The 19,719-nt window shown below is 34.6% G+C and overlaps 1 protein-coding gene and 1 long non-coding RNA gene across 5 annotated transcripts; one reads left to right on the plus strand and one right to left on the minus strand.

Moving 5' to 3' along the window:
- Positions 1–818: 818 nt before the first annotated feature.
- Positions 819–5,968, minus strand: LOC115991905 (leucine-rich repeat protein FLOR 1-like). 4 transcript variants are annotated; one of them, XR_004092366.1, is made up of 8 exons: positions 5,575–5,968; positions 4,668–4,932; positions 3,216–3,287; positions 2,965–3,108; positions 2,808–2,870; positions 1,322–1,358; positions 1,046–1,111; positions 819–857 (listed from the first exon to the last, which is right to left on the minus strand). XR_004092366.1 is itself a non-coding variant. In XM_031115887.1 (4 exons), exons 1-4 carry the CDS (start codon positions 5,619–5,621, stop codon positions 2,816–2,818), a joined length of 318 nt encoding a protein of 105 aa, XP_030971747.1. In that variant the 5' UTR covers positions 5,622–5,968; the 3' UTR covers positions 2,581–2,815. The 4 variants fall into 4 exon arrangements, 1 of the variants encoding a protein (XP_030971747.1); XR_004092367.1 differs by having other exon boundaries at positions 3,216–3,304; XR_004092368.1 differs by lacking the exon at positions 3,216–3,287.
- A 700-nt stretch (positions 5,969–6,668) lies between these two features.
- On the plus strand, positions 6,669–19,719 carry LOC115991906. The gene is made up of 3 exons (XR_004092369.1): positions 6,669–6,868; positions 16,836–16,917; positions 19,225–19,719. It is a non-coding gene; the product is annotated as an uncharacterized LOC115991906 (long non-coding RNA).

Raw genomic sequence — 19,719 nt, forward strand, 5'->3', positions numbered from 1 at the left:
CACTACAACAAAATGTATTTTCAGTGACGAAAAAATTCGTCACTAAAAGTCCAATTTTTCGTCACTAAGGACCTTTAGTGACGAAATTGGACTTTTAGTGACGAAACCCATTTCGTCACTGTAGCCCCGTCACTAAAAGTCCTTGTGACGAAAAACTTCGTCACTAAAAGTCCGATTTGATTTTTTTTTTAAAAACTTTTAGTGACGAAAACATTTCGTCACTAAATGTTTTCCTCACTAAAAACATTATTCAGTGACAAAAACATTTCGTCACTAAAAACACTTTAGTTTACTAAATCATATTTAGTGACGAATAATTTCGTCACTAAAACTATGTTCGGGTACATATAGTGATGAAAAAATTCGTCACTAAAACTATTTTTAAGAAAATCCAAGCACATATAGTGACGAAAATTTTCGTCACTAAAACCATTTCTTACAAATTTTTGCTATATTTAGTGACGAAATTTTCGTCACTAAAACAATTTTTTGTTGCTATATTTGTGACGAAAAAATTCGTCACTAAAACTTATTTTATGTTTTTATTTTTTTCATGGCTTTGATATTAACCTGTAACCTGTTATTACATTATTAAAACCTCACATTTGAATAATATATTTATTTCAACAACACATTTATAAAAAAAAGATCCATACATTCCACAAGTAAAAAATAAAACAAGTATCAAATTCAAACTCCTTCCATACAATAATTGTTTGCAACATATACAATAACTCAAGATGTTTTATAACAATACAAAAAGTGTAGCATAATATAATTAGAACTAACGGAAAATGTCCTCATATGTCTTCAAGTAATGCCAAAAGTAAATCTCCTAAAAGCCACCAATAAAAAATCTGCACAAATATAAAAACAATACTACATTAAAATCGTAAAGTAAAAACATTAATTATGTTATAAGTAATATTTCTAACAATGCATTAAGAGTATGTCACACCATGTAGTGTGGGTCAATTGCTAAAATAAAGTACTAACCAAAAATCCAGTATAGAGTTTTATAAGCTTTTAACTAAAATTTACTTACTTTCCTCAAGCTAAGCTTACAACTTTCAGAAAAAATCCAAAGTTATTGCAAACAATGTGTATTAGCCTGCAAAAGAAAAGTTAAATTTATAAGTACTTCAATCTTGCAAATAGTGATACATGTGAGTAATGGGAGTCAAAGTCAAGACTTGTCAAAAGTGTTAGAAATTTCAACAAATATATGTGATAACAATCACAACAAATATATATGCTGGAGAACCTAAACAAATAAAATTAATGAAAGAAAAAGCAAAAAAAAAAATATTTCTCTACCGACCTTTTGAAGATATGAAAAGAGGGCCACTCTTGGAAACCTGTCAAAACATCTGATGTGTTAGAAACCATGAACAATCACTGCCTACCTAGTACTGACTTATTCACTTACTATTTGTAGTGTGTACACACAATAAATAATTGTTTTTTTTAAAGACAATGTTTTCATATCTGACCCAAGAGGCCCAAAAAAAAAAAAAACAAAAAAAAAAAAGAATTTAAGCCCATAATTATTGAATTTCAATCCATAAAGCACGGCATTTTTGGGCCCAGCAGCATTAAATCCATTCAAATACTCTCTTCTTTTTTTTCCCTTTTTTATTTTTTTTATTTCACTTTTTTTTTTTGAACTGTTATTTTATTTCACTTTAGGGCCTGATCAAAAGGGCCATTAAAATTAAACTATTACATCAATTTTTATTGGGCCAATGGGGATATTTTTGTACTTTTCAAAATATCCACCATCTGCCCAAAACAGCATTACTTGTATTTATTGTACACTACTATATATATAAGGCCACATCCTCTCATCTTCCTTCTACCTATAAGCTATAACACATTTTCTAGAAGCTTTCAAAACTTCAAACTCACGGTAAAAACTTTCATTCGTTCTCTGTTTTTTCTCTCTCTTTGTAATAAAGTTGTGTTGTTTTATATTCCTCTTTTTATGTAAAGGTTCACAACACTAATTTGTTTGTCCATAATAATAATAACACACCAACTACATTCGGTAATAACTCACTTTTTTTTTTTTTAATGGGAGGTAATGACTCACTTTACCCTCATACAGCCACTAACCAATATAATGTAATATTATATATAAATTATGGATAAAATTTAGATATAATTCTTTAAATGCAATACATTAAGATTTACTGTGTTTTATTGGTTAAAACAATTAAGTATTTGGATTTTTTTTTTAAGAAAAAAATTTACTCAGAAAACATCATAAAATACAAATGCGTTTTGTCTTTACAGAAGGAATACATCTCAAAATACACAACATTCCAATTATTTTCTAATGGCAACAACAAAATATGCCAAACAATAACAGACTCCTTATATCATTATAGCTTCCATCTTCTTTAGGGGCCAAGTCAAGATTTAAACCACTGCCAAAATCGATAAAACTCAACCTAATAAGGGCATTATTCACTTAAAATACTCCCTACTCCTACAAAACTTTTGTCCTCCTAAAGCTCAAACCAATGGTAAACTCAATAAAATAAAACAAAGCAATCAAAACTATTAAAAAAAAATCTGTTAAACATAAAGAAACATCATAATTCAGATTTAAAGGCAAGCATCATATACTTTGATAACAATCCAGAAAATGCAAATCCTATTGTTTGATAACTGTACAAGTGCAAATCCATCAAAACCCAACAAAACTAGCACATTTTAAAGAAGACCCAGAGAGCCAAATGGTCATAAAAAGTCGAAATTCTATGAGGATTTAAAAGTATAAGGCTGTAAAAGCATCAACAAACCTTGAAGATTAAAATTGAATCTCAATAGATAAGCTACCAAGAAGCTTGTTATAGTCCACTAGGCTGCAAAGTAGGCAGTAAAAAGATTTAGCATATGCATAGGAGGAGAACAAGAGAAAAGATGAAGTTAATGAAAATTGAACAGTATAAAACCTACAGGATTGTCAGTGAAAGATTACTGCCAAGTTCAGCTGGGACTGGTCCAGTGAAATTATTGTATCCCAAATCTAACACCTCCAACTCTTTTAGCTCACCAATTCCTTCAGGAATAATTCCGGTAAAAGAATTATTGCGCAAAACACTGCAGGGAAATGTAAAATGATAATAATACACATAAGAACATAAAATCATAAACAGCACAGTCTAGAAATTATTACACAACTAGGTAATGAACATATAAATGCTTACATAGACTTTATGTGAACTAGCTTTGTAAGATCAGTTGGCAATGTTCCTCCAAGATAAAGATCTTTCAAGTTCCTGCACATCTTATACATCTAACCTTTAAAATATGATTAGAGGACACAACCAGAAAACTAACATGCTTTAAGTACCATATGTCATGACAGCATTACTATTTAACTATATGTCCATTAATTAAGCCATGGGTTTGTGTATTGAATGATATATTGCAGTATCCATGGTATTAAACAGGATATTTAGAGTTAAAAGTATTTAACTTGTACAATTAAATCTTAACCAGCTTGAAATGGAGAGGATCCTATTCCACCCTAACCATAGATTTCTAAATCACAAAGTCTCTTTAAATAAAAATTGATTGAAGAAGTTAGAATCTAGCTGTTTTTACTTGAAATAACTAAAATTGTAACATACATACATCAAGCAAACTAGAAATCAACTCTAGCAGTAAAAACAATTTCCAAGAAAAGACGATTGCATTCATTCAATCAAACACAAAGAACCCTTTAACTGCTAGTGTAAGTGTATAATCCTTCTGTTTTTCAAATAACTGCTCTACTGGTATAACTTTGCAAGACAAGACAGTTCCTACTTCCTAGCAAAGACCCTATAAAACAATGGAAGTGCTAACGTGGAGCTTTTACCACAAAAAGAAGAGTTGGAAGATGAAATTTCTCCAAAACTGCAATACTTGCTAAAACAGCTTTCGATTTGCACCATATATGCTGTACTGGAAACTTTTTTTTTTTGGTTGATATTTTGATTTTAATGCATATCCTCATTAAAGCAATTGTATTTTACTTTTTCCAATATTACCACCCTCTTTTAGATTTTTTATTTTTATTTTTTTTTAAAAGTCAAAGCTCAATTAGAAACAATACCGACCAATTCAACGGTACAACAAAACTGAAGCTTTCTTGATCTATGCAAAATGGAACTAATTCTGACCACAGTGCAAACTACACTACCCACAAAAAGAAAAAGGAACAAAGAGTATGATGTACAAAATACTGCCTTGGCTTAATCAAACCCATCTCAATCTCTTCCGTCGATAGCTTCAAACCACTCCCAATCACAAAAACCCACTCACCCACCCACCTGCCACCACCGTAAACCCCAACCCAAAATCAACCCACCATTAGCCACCACCACCACCACCACAAACCATACCCACCCACAACTAAAAAAAACAAAACCACAACCTAGCCACCACCTTCAACCTTCCTCCTCCAAATCACAAAACAACTACCATCACAAACACAAAAGCCAGCCATCACAAAATTTCAGCTACCACCAAATCCGATCCACCACCAAAATGTGACCCATGACCCATCGTGACCAGGCGAAAGATGACTTTTCAGCAAAATAAGTGAAGATGGCTTGCTTTATAAAAATAAAAAAAAATAAAAAAAAAAACCAGTCGTGTGATTGAAGGCATACCATTTTCCCCATACTTTTGAAATGCTACTGAAGACTCTTCACCATCGTCATTAGCCCAAAGGACAACCAGGACGTACTTGACCAGAGGGATCAAGATTAAGGTGTATAGGACTAGTGATAATGCTCCAATAACATCTTCTTTTCCATTAATAGGTGCCTTGCTAAACATCACACTGAAGGTATATAATGGACTTGTTCCAACATCACCAAAGACAACCCCAAGGGTCTGGAAAGCAAGTGAAATTCTTCTTCCCATACTAAAGTCCTGCAATTATATTTACATAACCAAGACGATAAGTACTGGCCCTTTTTAAAAAAAAATCAACTGCTATATAATCAATCCTTTCCTCCTTCACTAAAGTACAAGATCAAAGCAAGTTTGCACTAATAAAAATATAAATTTTCTTCCAACTAAAAAAATTAATTAATCATCAAGAGAGGAGAAGTATAGAGTATAAGAAATTGTAATAATGGGATTATTTTATTCCTCTGAACTGTTACCAAAAAGCCCCGATCCAAGTCCCATATAATGATCTTCAACAAAAAAAAAAATGAAGAATTGAAAATAAGGTGGTACCAATTCCTTAGCTATTTCTCATTATTCTTCCATAGAGTAATAATTTAGACAAATCTTAAAATCCCAAATATCAGTCCCACCTTAAAGTGCATATAACGCTAAGAAAGATTCATACAAATCACAGAATCACGTTTGCAAATCGCTAAGACATACCAAACTCCATTTAAATTGAGTTCAACACACACTAAGTTCTAGTAAAGTAAAATCAAACTTTACTTATCTCATCAGAAATTTCTCATGAACCAAACAGTAACTATGACAAAAACACTTAAAATCAAACACACACACAGTGATTCACAATAGTTCCAAAAAGGAATAAGAATTCAGTACCTCATATTCATTTCTGACTGCGCCAGGGACCTCGAGGGCCTCGACATCGAAGGAGTCGATGCGTGGACCAGTGCGAATCAGTCTCTGCTCGGCATTGTCATCTTCATCTTCCGAATCCAACGCGGCAGACGTGTTCGCAGTCAGCTGCGAGGCATCGTCGTCTTCTTTCTTTCAGCTGTTTCAATTTTAAAGGACGAAGAAGAAGTGAGAGAGTGCCGTGAAGGCGAAGGGTTGCCGGAAAGGTCGCCGGGAAGGCGAAGGGTCACTGGGAAGTCGAAGGGTCACCGGTGCGATTTGGAGTGGGTATCGGAGTGTTTATTTGCAACGGCGAGCTGAAGCGTCGCCGTTGAGCTTAATTGGCGACGGTTGGCTCTTAACGGAGCTTCATCGGCGATGGTTTGAGCTTCATCGGCGACGGCTGAGCTTAATCGGCGACGGTGGGAGCTCAACGGAGACGGTGGTTTGGGTTTTTTTGGTTGGCTCTATGTTTTTTTTTTTTTGACCGAAATGGCGTATTGAAATATTTGTGGCTCTTGGTTTTTTTTGGGTGGGCTGGGTATTGAAATTAGGCTTTTAAGTCTTTAGTGACGAATTCCGGTTTCGTCACTAAAGACCGGGCTTTGTTAAAATTTTTAGAGACGAAATTCATATTTCGTCACTAAATCATATTTTTAGTGACGAATTGTAATTTCGTCACTAAAAATATATAAGTGCAAAACTATTATTATTTTTAGTAACAAATATTTTTCGTCACTAATTCTTCCTTATAGTGACGAAAGGATTTTCGTCACTAATACTATCCATAGTAATACCTATAGTGATGAAATATTTCGTCACTAAAAATTTCAACTTTTAGCAACGAAATATTTCGTCACTATAGATTAATTAAACTCGCGCCAAAGTTTCCCTCCACTGGCGCCCATTTTTCAAATCACAATAGTGACGAAATTTATTTTTCGTCACTAAATGTTATAATTTTTTTCATTATTAGTGACGAAATTCATATTTCGTCACTAAAGTTGTATTTTTAGCGACGAAAAATATTTCCTCACTAATTTTCGTCACTAAAAATACATTTTGTTGTAGTGATACGTCAATCCTTTCACCGACATACTCTCGAGATTACCATTGATGTCTCTCATAATCCGATGCGTTTCCAAGTGATGGTTGGCCTTTCATCAAGCTCCACTTCCACCGCTCCATGGAGCCCAACAACACGTCCAGCAACGAATCTCCGCCATTTCCTTTCAATACTTCTCCCTTTGTTTCATCGACGATGACGAGAATCGCTTCGGTAAGCCCTCTGATATTTACCAGCCATTGTTACACTGTTCAAATATCTTGGATTGTTTCCATGGCTTGCTTTGCATTTATACTAACAAATGGGGGCGAAGATATCACCGTTTGGAACCCATTTATCAATAAGTTCAGGAAATTGCCAAGCGAACCGAGAAACTAGCTGCTGCTTTTTTAGCATTTGGGTATGTTCAGATTAACAATGACTATAAGGTGTTGAGAGTTGTAGAATTTCAAAGTAAAGAGAAACTAGCCGCGGTTTTTTTAGCATTTGGGTATGATCATATTAACATTGACTATAAGGTGTTGAGGGTTGTAGTCTTGTAGAATTTCCTAAAAAAGGCCAGTCTTTGATTGAGTTTGAAGTCAAGTTGTATAGTCTTAAATCTCACGTTGGAAAAAAATTGAAGATCAATGGCCCAAAAAGGAACGGTCGATATGTTCAGACTCGGGCGTCCTCCAACGGAGCTTTGCATTGGTTAGTAGCTGAGGAAGGGCGGCGTCTGGAGAATATTCTTGTTTTCGATCTTGCCACTGAGAAATTCTGGGCCTCAAGCACCCAATAACTGCGTGACGTATTTGGTAAAGTTGAAAGGACAGCTCTGTTCTATTATGAATAAGGATCGTACCTATCTTATTTGGTATGACATAGAAAATAAAATATGTGAGAGAGTTAAGATTCAGAAGCTTCCCAAGTCATTTCAGACCACAATTTGTATTGGGAGTCTTCTTTTGCTTGATGGTGACAATGTGATTGATCCAACACAGAACAATAATAGGTAAAACAATGATCGTCGTTTTTGTTTGCTTGATTGTCTGACTTAGCATTGGTGTCATCATTTTTGGTTGCATAACTCTCTTGAAGACCAGTTTTCTTTTTTCAAAAGTAATACCTTCTGTTCTCTGATTTTGAGCTTGTTTTAAATAATCAAGTATGATCATATCTACCTACATATAAGAGAAACTCTATATATAGCTATTTTCTCATCATGCCAGTGTTGTTGTGAAGCTCATGCACTTAATATAGTAGGTCGGTTGTGTCTTAGCCTCTGATTAGGTCTTATTATGCACAGATGCTTAGTGTATATAGTATAGACTATGACATTAATTGTTGTCATAATTATTAAGCATACTTAGGGGTTCATGGCTGCTTGCATAATAGAGTTTTCAAATTTCAATGCTGATGTTTTCTTTGATTAAAGGTGTTAGTACCAATTATAGTTAGGAAACAATAGGGCATCGTCTTTTTGAAAATGAGTTTGGAGCTAATGCTTTGAGATTTATGATTGGTTTGTTTTCTTAAAATCCTACTGTATTTTTATTTTATTCAAAAGAAAAGAGAAACATCTCAACACCCAAGCCTACTGTAAGTGTATGTGTGTTGCTTTAAATATTGGAAATTAAACTTTTCAAGACCTATGAATGATTTGGAGTCGGAATCTTTGTTGTCTTTTGTGTACTTAATTTATTCTATCCAAGAATGGGATTGTTGGGCGATGTCATTGGTTTTAGTCCCATATGTGTATGAGTTGCTTACTAAATCAAAACATTTAAAGGTGGCATCGTAGAGATTTCTTCCTACCCTGTCTTTCTTCTTTAAAGGTGTTGCCTTATTTTTTCAACTTTAATTTTGCTGGTCTCTAAGTTGATAAGAACACAATTATGGTTTGGTGTTCTTAAGTGATTTCAAGATAATTTTGATAATGAAAGATGGGAAAATTAGGGTTTTGAAGACTTGGCGTTTTGGATTTGGCTTGTAAGTGAGATAATTGATGATGGATGTGAGATCTCAGACCCTGGCCTAGCTCATTGACAGTATCTTCCAATATTTGACTGTATAAGATAAATGCTTGGTAAGGTAATGTCCTGGGTTTGGATCATCAAGAATGCTTGTGAACCCTTGCAATTTGAAAAGATTAGTAATATGGATTCCATATATCTATGGAAAGCTTTGTCATACAAATCTATTTTTAATGCTACTTCTTCTTCTCTCCTTTTTTTTTTTTTTTTTTCCCTAAGAAGATTTTGTTTGAAAATTTGGCCATCAAATTATTTTTACAGACTCACATGCACAGCTCTTATCCCTCTATTTTCAACCTCCGTTTGTAAATATCATCATTAAAACCTGGCTCTCATTTGGAAGGATTGTGATTTTTTCTAAGCCAATAGTCCACTCCACTTCCACTGCACCTGATTTCTTCTCTTAATCATAGCTTAATTGCATCAATTTGAGTAAAGTTAATCTTGATAGAATCTTCATTATACAAATGAACCAATATTAAGGAAATTGGTGTCTTGGATGAGGTCAAAAGTGCTGCCAAGATGATATGCAAGTCATTAGAGTTTTGGATTAAATGTTTCTCTTTTAAAATATGAAAAGGATACCAACTCAAATTGCAATAAATATGAAATGCAAGTCTGTGCAGCTATACCCTCTTCTACGTCCACTGGTTGTCCTGCTCAATAACTGCTTCTCTGGCACTCCATGCGGACCAATACAACACTTATGCTTCTCTTGGTCCATATGGAGTGACAGAGAAGCAGCTATTGAGCAGGACAAACTATTAAAGGTTATCTTTTGGTTTTCCAGATCTTTTTTGGCATTTTTGGAGGATTATCTTTTGTTAGGCTTGAATTGTTGCAAAATTAGTCACTGATTCTTTAAATTGATATATGGATTGGTTCTGTAATTGCAGGATGGTTCAGATGAAATCTTGAAATTGGAAGGAGTTGGTTTTTTTAGACATCAATACAACAGCAGCCATTCTCTTTGTTGACATTTTTTCATGTTTCTTGCTTATGCTTTACAAACTTATGACAACATGGTTTACTGAGGTTCTGGCGAATCTATTTTGCATTGGTGGGGTAAAGGCGCGTCTATCTTCTATGTAATGTGTTAAATTACCGATTGTCCCAAAAGCTTAAGCTGTTAGGATATGGTGAATTTAATCACATAACCATAATTCTAACACTCCCTTTTACTTGTGGGCCTAAACTTCCCCTTAATAAGTGGGGGCCCAACAAGTGGGAATTTAACATTTTAAATGGGAGGTAGAGTGAAGACAGGGATCGAACTCAGGATCTCCTGCTTTGATACCATGTTAAATTACCAATTGTCCCAAAAGCTTAAGCTGTTAGGATATGGTGAATTTTATCATTTAGCCATAATTCTAACATAATGCATGTACAGTTAACTAAATTCTAAGCATTCCTTTTCTTTTCTTTTTAAAAAAGAAGAAAGATATTACTCGGTGAGCAACTCTCTAGTTAAGCAATGCTACGGACACAACAATTGCCGAGTTCTAGTTGCAAAAACAGAAAAAAAATATTGACAAACAATTCTATCCCTGTCCTACAAATCAGGTATTAATGTTGCATTATATGATATCTTTATGCACCATTGTGTCCTATTCCAATGTTGGTAATATATCTTTGTCATAATGTGTCGGCATTTGCTTGTTCATACGTGCAAGTAAATGCTTTGTTGCACTTTGTGATTTGTTGATTTTATAATTATTGAGAATTCGTGTTTTGAAATGAAATGAGTTGGATTTACTGCTTTAAGAGTTTGTTCTTTGACATTTCACCCTGCCTTAGCTTATTATTCTTGTGTAAATGAAGGCTTTGGATATGACTAACAAGTGATCATCGTCCGGCATGAACAAGATGGCATTGGTTTCTTCTCCGTTTGTTTTCCTGACGATAATCACTTTGGCAAACCCTGGAAAATTTACCAGCCAATACATTCAATTTCACGATTTGAATCCACCTCCGTCTTCGATTATTGTGATGGTTTGGTTTTTATTTTTAATAGCAGAAAGATGGTGATTTGGAATCCATTGATTAGGAAGTACATGGAAATACCTAAAGAGCCAATAGAGAAACGTTCAGGTTTTGAGTATCCTTTGTCTGTTGCTTTAGAATTTGGGAAAGATCTGCATAACCATGATTATAAAGTGTTGAGGATTGTAGAATTTTCTAATAGAGGTGAGTCTCGCAAGGAGTTCGAAGTTAATGTTTATAGTCTTAGATCAAGGTCTTGGAAAAAATTTGATGATCAGTGGCCAAATAAGGAGTGGAGGATATTTCTGACTTGGTGTGCTTGAATGGAGCTTTCCATTGGTTAGTAACTGTAGTAACTGCTACTGGGGTGAATACTGCAGGGATTGTTGCTTTCGATCTTGCCACCAAGAAATTTCGGGTCTTTACAAGGCTGCCTCAAACACCCATTTATTGGAGGACGTATTTGGAAAATTTGAAAGGACAGCTCTGTATTATTAGGAATATGATGATGTATGAGGATGTTAAAGAATGGAATAGTGATGTTTGGTTGATGAAAGAACATGGGGACGAGAGTTCTTGGACTTGGAATTATAAAATTCAGCGTGTAGTGTCTTGGAGTTTTGAGTATTGGAAGCCTCTAATGTTTTCCAAAAATGGCAAGAAAATTCTCATGGAAGAGTGGTATAGGGATCATACCTATCTTATTTGGTATGACATAGAAAATAAAAAACGCAAGAGGATAAAGTTTCGAAAGTTTCATGGCATGTTTCATACCGCAACTTGAATCAGGAGTCTTCTTCTACTTGATGGTGATAATGTGATTGATCCAACACATAAGGACAATAGGTAAAACAATGAGAGTTTAATAAATTTGTTTTTGTCTGTTTAATTGTTTGTCTCAGTCTTGGTGTCATCTTTTTTGCTTGCATAATTTCTTGAAGACTAGTCTAGGATTCTGTTAAAGTATTTTTAGGGGAGAATTATGCGAATATTTGTATAGGACTTGAGATCGTTGTTTGAGGGGTATGAATTTTGTAGCAGATTTTATTTGCTCCTTCTCTTTTTACTTATAAAAAGAATTTCATGTAGCAGACTCGATTGCTAACATGTGTTAGTCTTTGTCTATGCTAGGAAATCAAAGTCCATCAGAGGGTCTTAATTGGTTAAAGGAGTGATTGACAAGAAGAATAAAGAGGTGATTAAAAAAAAAGAAAAGAAAAAAAGAGAGGTGATTGTGGACTCTACTGCATCTTTCAAAATGTGATACTTGTGAGTTTGTTATCTTAAATAGCTAGTTAAGTGATCATTTGTGTCTACATAAAATAGAAGCTAGAATATTCATGTCTTCTAGAATATTTAGCTGTTCTCTCGTCTTGCCAATGTTATTATGAAACTTATGTGCTTAATAGTCCAAATATTTTTGCATATCTAATATGACAATGTTTTTTAGGTGGAGGAGTATACTTGGATGGTTGTTTTAGGCTCTAAGTAGGTCTTATTAGGGTGTTCAGATATCAAGGGAATCCTAACTTTTTTAAGGACTTAAAAGTACATTGGTAATGGAATTTGGGTAGGTTGATAACTACAAGCCATGCACTTAGCTATCTCACTCACATCACAGCACACACAACAGCACAGGTTTGGTGTCTTGACATAAAGCTAGATGCTTAGTGTTATACTATGGCATATTAATTGTTGTGGTAGTTATTAAGCATCCTTAAGGAACCATATCTGCATGCATTTGAGAGTTTTCAAATATCAATCCTGATTTTTTTTTTTTTTTTTTTTTTTAAATTTTTAAATTTTTAAATTTTTTTATCGAGGTTGTAAATACTAATTATAGTTAGGAACAACTTTTAGGCCATCATCTTTTTGGAAATGAGTTTGTGCCTGATGCCTTGAATTTTTACTTGTTTTGCTTTCTTAAAGTCCAACTGTGTTTGTTTTCTAAACAGGTGATGTGAATGACTTTTATTCAAAAGAAAAGATAAACATCATAATCGATGTACATGGAAAGTGTTCTTGGTTTGCTTTAAATATTGAGAAGTGAACTTTTCAAGAGCTGTGAATGATTGGTAGTTGGTAGTCTTTGTTGTCTTTTATGGATTTAATTTATTCTATCCCAATGAGAGGGAGTGGGCTGCTTTGTTGGAAGTCTGGTAAGAGTAGGGATTTAGTGGTCAAAAAATTTGGTATTATTTTTCCATGGAAAAGTATTTTGAAGACTGAAGTGCCTCTGAGAGTTGCATTATTTTCCTAGACTGCAACATTAGGGAATATTTTGTCAATTGATATTTTGAGAAAGGGACACTTTAGTGTAATTGATTGGTGTTATATGTGGAAAAGAAGTCAAGCGATTGCTGATCACTTGCTACTTCATAGATCTTTGGCTAGAGAGTTTGGACCTTAGTCGTCATCTTGTTCAGGGTATAGAGGGTAATGTTGAAAAGTGTCCTAGAGCTATTGGCTTGTTGGCAAAGGTGTTTTGGACGACATCAGAATGTAAAAATTTGGAGGGCATTTACACAGAAATCACATCCCATATATCAATACTATGATGGCTATGAAAATCCATCTCCAACTAATTCAAAGCATGCTTAGGCTTAGTCCAATTTATCCCAAACAAATAAAACACCAGTGACCATAGATTACTAGAATAGGTTCAATGAATTTGCAGATGATCAATGGACTCCTTTGGAGAAAACACAATGCTCGCTGCTTTGAGACCGAGAAATTAGCATTGTGAAGCTAAAGTATTTCTTTTTGAAGACTCTAGGAGTGAACTTTGTCGCTTGTAATCTTCTCGGTTGAGGGTTATTAGATTTCATGGATTCTTTGTACATTAGCTAAATGTTTTTCCGTTTTCCTTTATTCTTGCTGTTGTACTTTTTGCGTGTATTTTCTGTACACAGCTTATGTATGGGGATTGCACTTTTTTGGTAATGAATTTAGTTACTGAAAATATGTTATATATGTCCTAGCAAGTATTTAGCACCCTTAACACGAGATTTTACAGCTAAGTTAGTTTTAACACTAAACTAATCAAAAGTTAAATTGTAAGTGACTTAATGAATTTCCAAAACACAAACTACACTACATATGCATGTTAATATAGAAAGCTAAAGGAAAAAGAGAGAGGAAGGCGAGCAAACCACACATAACACCACAAGTGTTATGGAAGAGGAAAGCCCAATCCCCAGGCATAAAAACCTCTCCTCCGATCACCTGTTGGAAATCTCCACTACGCAAGATAGTTGCAGTACATAAGGAATACAATGAACCCTCCAAGCCCAATCTCTTATATGTACTTGAGCCTTCTAAGCTCAAGCTAGCAACTGACTTCACCAAACCCTTTCTCCTCCCAGCTTACTGGAGATCCTCCTTTGGAGCTCCAATGGAATCACTGCCAATGAAGATTGGATTTAGGTTGTGGCTTCTCAAGTTTCCTTACTCATTCATTCACTCATAGGTATGTGTTTGTGGATGAGGAATGTGTTTACAGAATCTCTATCAATGGAATGAAAGAGATGGAAAAGGGAGATGAAGAACTTGGGTTTTCTCTAGACAAAAACTCTTTTCATACAAAGGAATGGCTTCACTCTCTTGGCAAACTTAGGGTTTCTAGGATTTGGTCATTATTTATCTAAAGCCCCTTGCCACATCTTACAACTATGTGTGTGTGTTGGTAGAAAAACAATGGTTGGTTCAATTTGTAGAGTACAGAGATCATGCAACTTGTGACCTATTCACCCCCTGAGGTTGTGAGATGGTTGTGAGGTGCAAGTATGCACTCTTAGATAAACATCTGCCACGTGGACTTCGCAGGCAGCTAAGGTTGTGAGCAGGTTGCCTACAGGCCACGAAATCTCGGGTTGATGCAGCTTCTAGTCTCCAAGAAGAGTCTCAAGTACACTACCCCAACTTACATGAAACCCATAAAACAAAACATCACCAATAAAATATACTCCCTCTGTCCCACTTTGTTTGTCCTCTATTCTATTTTGGGATGTCCCAAAATGTTATCTTGTTTCTAAAACTAAAAGTCATTAATTTACTAATGTTCCTATTATACCCCTATTTTATTAATAATTCAATTTTTTGATAAATTTATTTAAGGGTAGTTTTGGAAACTTATACATTTTTAAAAGGTAAACATGACAATAAATGATGTTTCCTTAAAAAGTTTGACTTTTCAAATAAGACAAACAAAGTGAGACAGAGGGAGTATTACATATAAAGTTTTGTCACTACATAAAGCCAACATAAAACATGACTTTTTAGTAGAAAAAACCTTAAAAAATATTATATCTCAAAAGTGTTACTTTTGGCAGGAGTTCCAACATTTAGGTTTGATAAATTATTCTTGATATTGAAGGAATATCGGAGATCAATTAAAGATTGAAGGATTTTCAACTCCTAGTCATGAAAGGGTTTGATAAAGACAATATCCCAATGAACATGCCCATTGTGGTAGCAAATGTAATCCACCATAAAGGCCTCTATCTCAGGCAATATAAAATAGGTTTGGAAATTCATCCTTAAGTATCATATGAAATAGTTTTTTAAATCAATTAGCAATATCTCATAAGATTACCAGTGAAACAGCTGGTAAGATAATCACCAACATAGTCTTCCTCTAGAGATAATCACTAACATACTCTCCCGATGTCCAGTGAAACCCCTAGTAAGATTTCAATGCGTTTCCAAGGGATGGCACGCCCTAATCAACGGTCAGGATTTCATCAAGCTGCACCTCCACCACTCCTTCAAGTCCAACACAGATTGCACCCTCATCGTCCAGGAACAAAACGCCGGTATTCCCTTTGATTTCTTCCCAGTCAGTTTCCATGACGAGAATCGCTTCGGCAAGCTTTTAATTTACCAGCCACTGCATTGTTCGAATATGTCCAACATCTTGAGCTGTTGCAACGATTTGGTTTGCATTTATAATCAATAGGGCGTAGTGATCGCGATTTGGAATCCATTGATAAGGAAGTATAGGAAATTGCCTCGTGAGCCAATTGAGAAACCTTCGGGTTTTTCAAATTCTTGGCCTTTCAGTTTGGCATTTGGGTATGATTCACATAATGAGGATTATAAGGTGTTGAGGGTTGTAAGATTTTTTAACATGGGCACGCCCGGAAAGGATAGTCTTAGGTTGTAGTGTTGGAAAAAAATTGAAGATCAATGGCCAAACAAGGAATGGTCAATAAGTTCTGACTTCGTGTTCTCGAATGGAGCTTTGCATTGGTTAGTAGCTGTGGATGGGCAGAGTCCGGAAAATATTGTTGCTTTCAATCTTGCCACGGAGAAATTCCGGGTCATTACAACGCCACTTAAAGCACCCACTTCTTGTGTGACATGTTTGGAAGTATTGGAAGGACAGCTCTGTTTTATTGTGATTGTTGATGAGATGTATAATGATGTTTGGTTGATGAAAGAATATGGGGAAGAGAGTTCTTGGACTTGGATTTATGAGATTGAACAAGGTATAGTGGGTTCAACTTTTGAGTATTGCAAGTCTCTAATGTGTTCCAAGAATAATGGGAAGAAGATTCTGATGGAGGAGTGCCATATGTATTGTAGTTATCTTATTTGGTATGACATAGAAAAGAAAACACGCAAGAGGGTTAAGAGTCATAAGCTTCCGGCGGTGTTTCAGATGGCAACTTGTAAGGGAGTCTTCTTTTGCTTGATGGTGATAGTGTGATTGATCCAACACAAAAGAACAATAGGTAAAACAATTATAGTTTAATGAATTTGTTTTTGTTTGCTTAATTCTGTCTTAGAAGTGTGTCATAATTTTTGGTTGCATAAGTCTCTTGAAGACCAGTCATGGGTTCTATTAAAGTATTAGTAAAGTGGTGGTTGTGAATGATAAGGTAGAATTCTATGTAATTTTTTGTTGGGCTTCAGATCATTGTTTCAGTGGTATGCATTTTGTTGTAGATTTTATTTGCTCTCTCTTTTCCTATATAATTCTTTGATTATGTAATTTTTTGGGATTTTTCTTTTTCTTTTTAGATAGGTAATACTTTTATTGAGAAAAGACTACTTCATGGAAAAAGATACTAAGTAGCCTAAAGAATTACATCACAAAAAAATGGGAAATTTTTTTTATGATAAAATAAATCATGTAGCTGACTCGATTGCTAACAATTGTTAGTCTTTGTCTTTAACAGGAATCAAAGTCCATCAGAGGTTCTTAATCCGTTGGTGAAAGGAGTGACTGATTAATAAATGAAACACAAGAACGATAAAGAGGTGATTGTTGACTCTACTGTATCTTTCAAAATGAATGGATACCGTTCTTTGATTTTGAGCTTGTTCCCTTAAATAGTCAAGTATGATCATTTCTACCTCCATAGAAGAGAAGCTGGATTATTTGTGTCTTCTGTAATATTTAGCTGTTTTCTCATCATGCCATGTTGTTATACTTGATAGTTCCTGTATTGATGCATATAATATGACAATGCTTTTTTGGTGTTGGAATATGGTTCATCAGTTTTCTTAGGCTCTGAATTGGTCTTTTTATTCCTAGATGCTTTGTGTATATACTATGTCATATTAATTGTTGTGGTAGTTATTAAGCATCCTCTGGGGCTCATGATTGCTTGCATACTAGACTTTTCAAATTTGAATGTTGATATTGTTAGGAAACAACTGTTAGGCCATCATCTTTATGGAAATGAGTTTGTAGGTAATGCCTTGAGATTTATCATTAGCTTTTTTTGAGAAGTATGATTGGTTTGCTTTCTTAAAATCCTGCTGTATTTGTTTTCTAAACTAGGTATTTGAATGACTTTTATTAAAAAAAATGGAGAAACATCGCAACCCATGTACACAGAAAGTGTATGCAGGCTGCCTTAAATATTGGCAATTGAATCTTTCAAGACCTGTGAATGATTGGGAGTTGGAGTCTTTGTTGTCTTTTATGGACATAATTTATTCTTTCCCAAGAATGGGAGTGGTGGGTGATGTCTTGGTTTGAGGGAATATGTGTACTAGTTGCTTGCCAAATCAAAACAATCGAGGGTGGTGTCCTAAGAATTTTTTCCTACATTCTGTTTCTCCTTTAAAGGTGATGTCTTATTTTTTCAACTGTAATTTTGCTGGTCTCTAAGTTAATAAGAACACAATTGTGGTTTGGTGTTTTTAAGGGATTTTACTTTTAAGTTAATCTTGATAAGGAAGGATGGGAAAATTAGGGTTTTGAAGACTTGGGGTTTTGGATTTGGCTTGTAAATGAGAGAGAATTGATGTTGAATGTGAGATTATGGTGAGTTGAAGGTTAGGCATTAGGAATGGTAGTGATTAATAATGGTTCTCTGTGGGAATGTAACTAGGATTTGAGATTGGATGATGGAATTTGGTAGATGAAAGATCTAGAGAATAGAAAGTATGAAGTTGCTGAATGATTGAAAGTTGAGACTTTGAGAGAGAGTCAAATTCTCCAATTGAGACTACTTTGAGAGAGCCTCTACCTCCAAGCAAGATTACGTAAAAGTCTAAGCACACAAATGAGTATTCTTTATTTAATGAGAGTTACAAGCCGTTACTTATACAACAATAGCCCTAATTAATTGGCCCACATGGCTCCACATTATTGGATTACTAATTCCCCATATGCTCTTACTAATTCAGCAGGTGATCCTATGGTTTTAAACATGTGATTAATGTGATATATGTTCTTAACATTAACTAACTCAAGCTAGCGTATCTCCTAATAACTGACTTGAAACTAACCAGCCTTATCATCTGCAACCCTTGATTCTCATCCAACTGAGCTCCATGCCGCCAGCTTAGGATTGGATCACATGCATGGGAGTGAGAGGGAACCACCACGCAAATTTTGGACCAATCTGACAATGGAGTGCTGATTGGCACCTCCCCTAAACTAGGTTTTTTGTTCTGTTTTTGCTGCATTATGTGCCTTCCCATGCATTCCTAACATTAGTAATCAAATCTAGTATATTTTCTGATAACTTTTTAAGAGTAATTTAATGACCATTAGTTGTCTTAGTCATAATAATGGTGCTGACATGTGGTCATGCAAAATAAACCTTCCGGTTTCTCTTAAGTTTGTTTTGTTTTGTTTTTTGTTTTTTTGTTTTTTGTTTTGTTTTGTTTGTTTATTTTATTTTTATTATTATTATTTTTTTAAATTTATTGGGGAATTATTGAAGAGAATGTAACGTAGTGTTGTTGATACTTTTAATTCAATTCAATGCATCAAATTTCTTTAATTAATTCTTTTGTGTATTTATCATCGGAGTTATTAGCTTGTATATATGCTCTGCTCTTTTATGACATTTCAATTATATATTTTTTGGTATGCATATGAGGACCCTAGCAATCAATGATAAAAAATGTGTCCACATTTTAATAAAATTTTCAGACTAAACAAGTATGAGGAGCTCTATTAATGTCTCTGGTTGCATTTTACACTATTTTACTTGAAATACCTCCTTATTGCAGCATGGGTCTTATGCTTCTATGGCTGGATGTTCATTAAATTTCAATTTTTTTGGTTGGTGTTTCATTCTCCAACTCTCTGTGATATTTGTACAGCATGCTGGATAAAATCTTTTGTTTTATAAAGAACTTGCTAGAGAGTTTGCTGGTGGAGGAATGAGAATGGCTATCAATTGTATGCATATAATATGGCAAGTATTGACAAGTCTTTACAGTCTTTGTTTCCTTTGATGGAGTTTGTTCTTCTCTGTCACCAAATCTCACAAACATCTAGTGGAGTTAATAGCTTACAACTGCAAGGTAAGGGTTATTGGTTGGTATTGGAATCATAGCTAGTTAAGTTCAAATTTTCATGTTTTTGCAACTCTTTATCTTTAGAATGGTTCAAAATTGATTTCAATGTTGCTTGATATAAATGGAGGATGATTGTGTTCTGTACCACCGGAAGTCTTTTGGATAGAACTTAGAAGTAGGTTTTTGTGTAGGGGCTCAATTTGCTGATGTCAAAGGTGCCATGTTTACAACTTTGACATCTCACTACAGTGTGAGCAGGCTATCACTACTGTTTTAGTGATAATTTTCTTGATTTAA

The sequence above is a fragment of the Quercus lobata genome, chromosome 5, assembly GCF_001633185.2.
Source record: "Quercus lobata isolate SW786 chromosome 5, ValleyOak3.0 Primary Assembly, whole genome shotgun sequence".
In the NCBI taxonomy this organism is placed as follows: domain Eukaryota; kingdom Viridiplantae; phylum Streptophyta; class Magnoliopsida; order Fagales; family Fagaceae; genus Quercus; species Quercus lobata.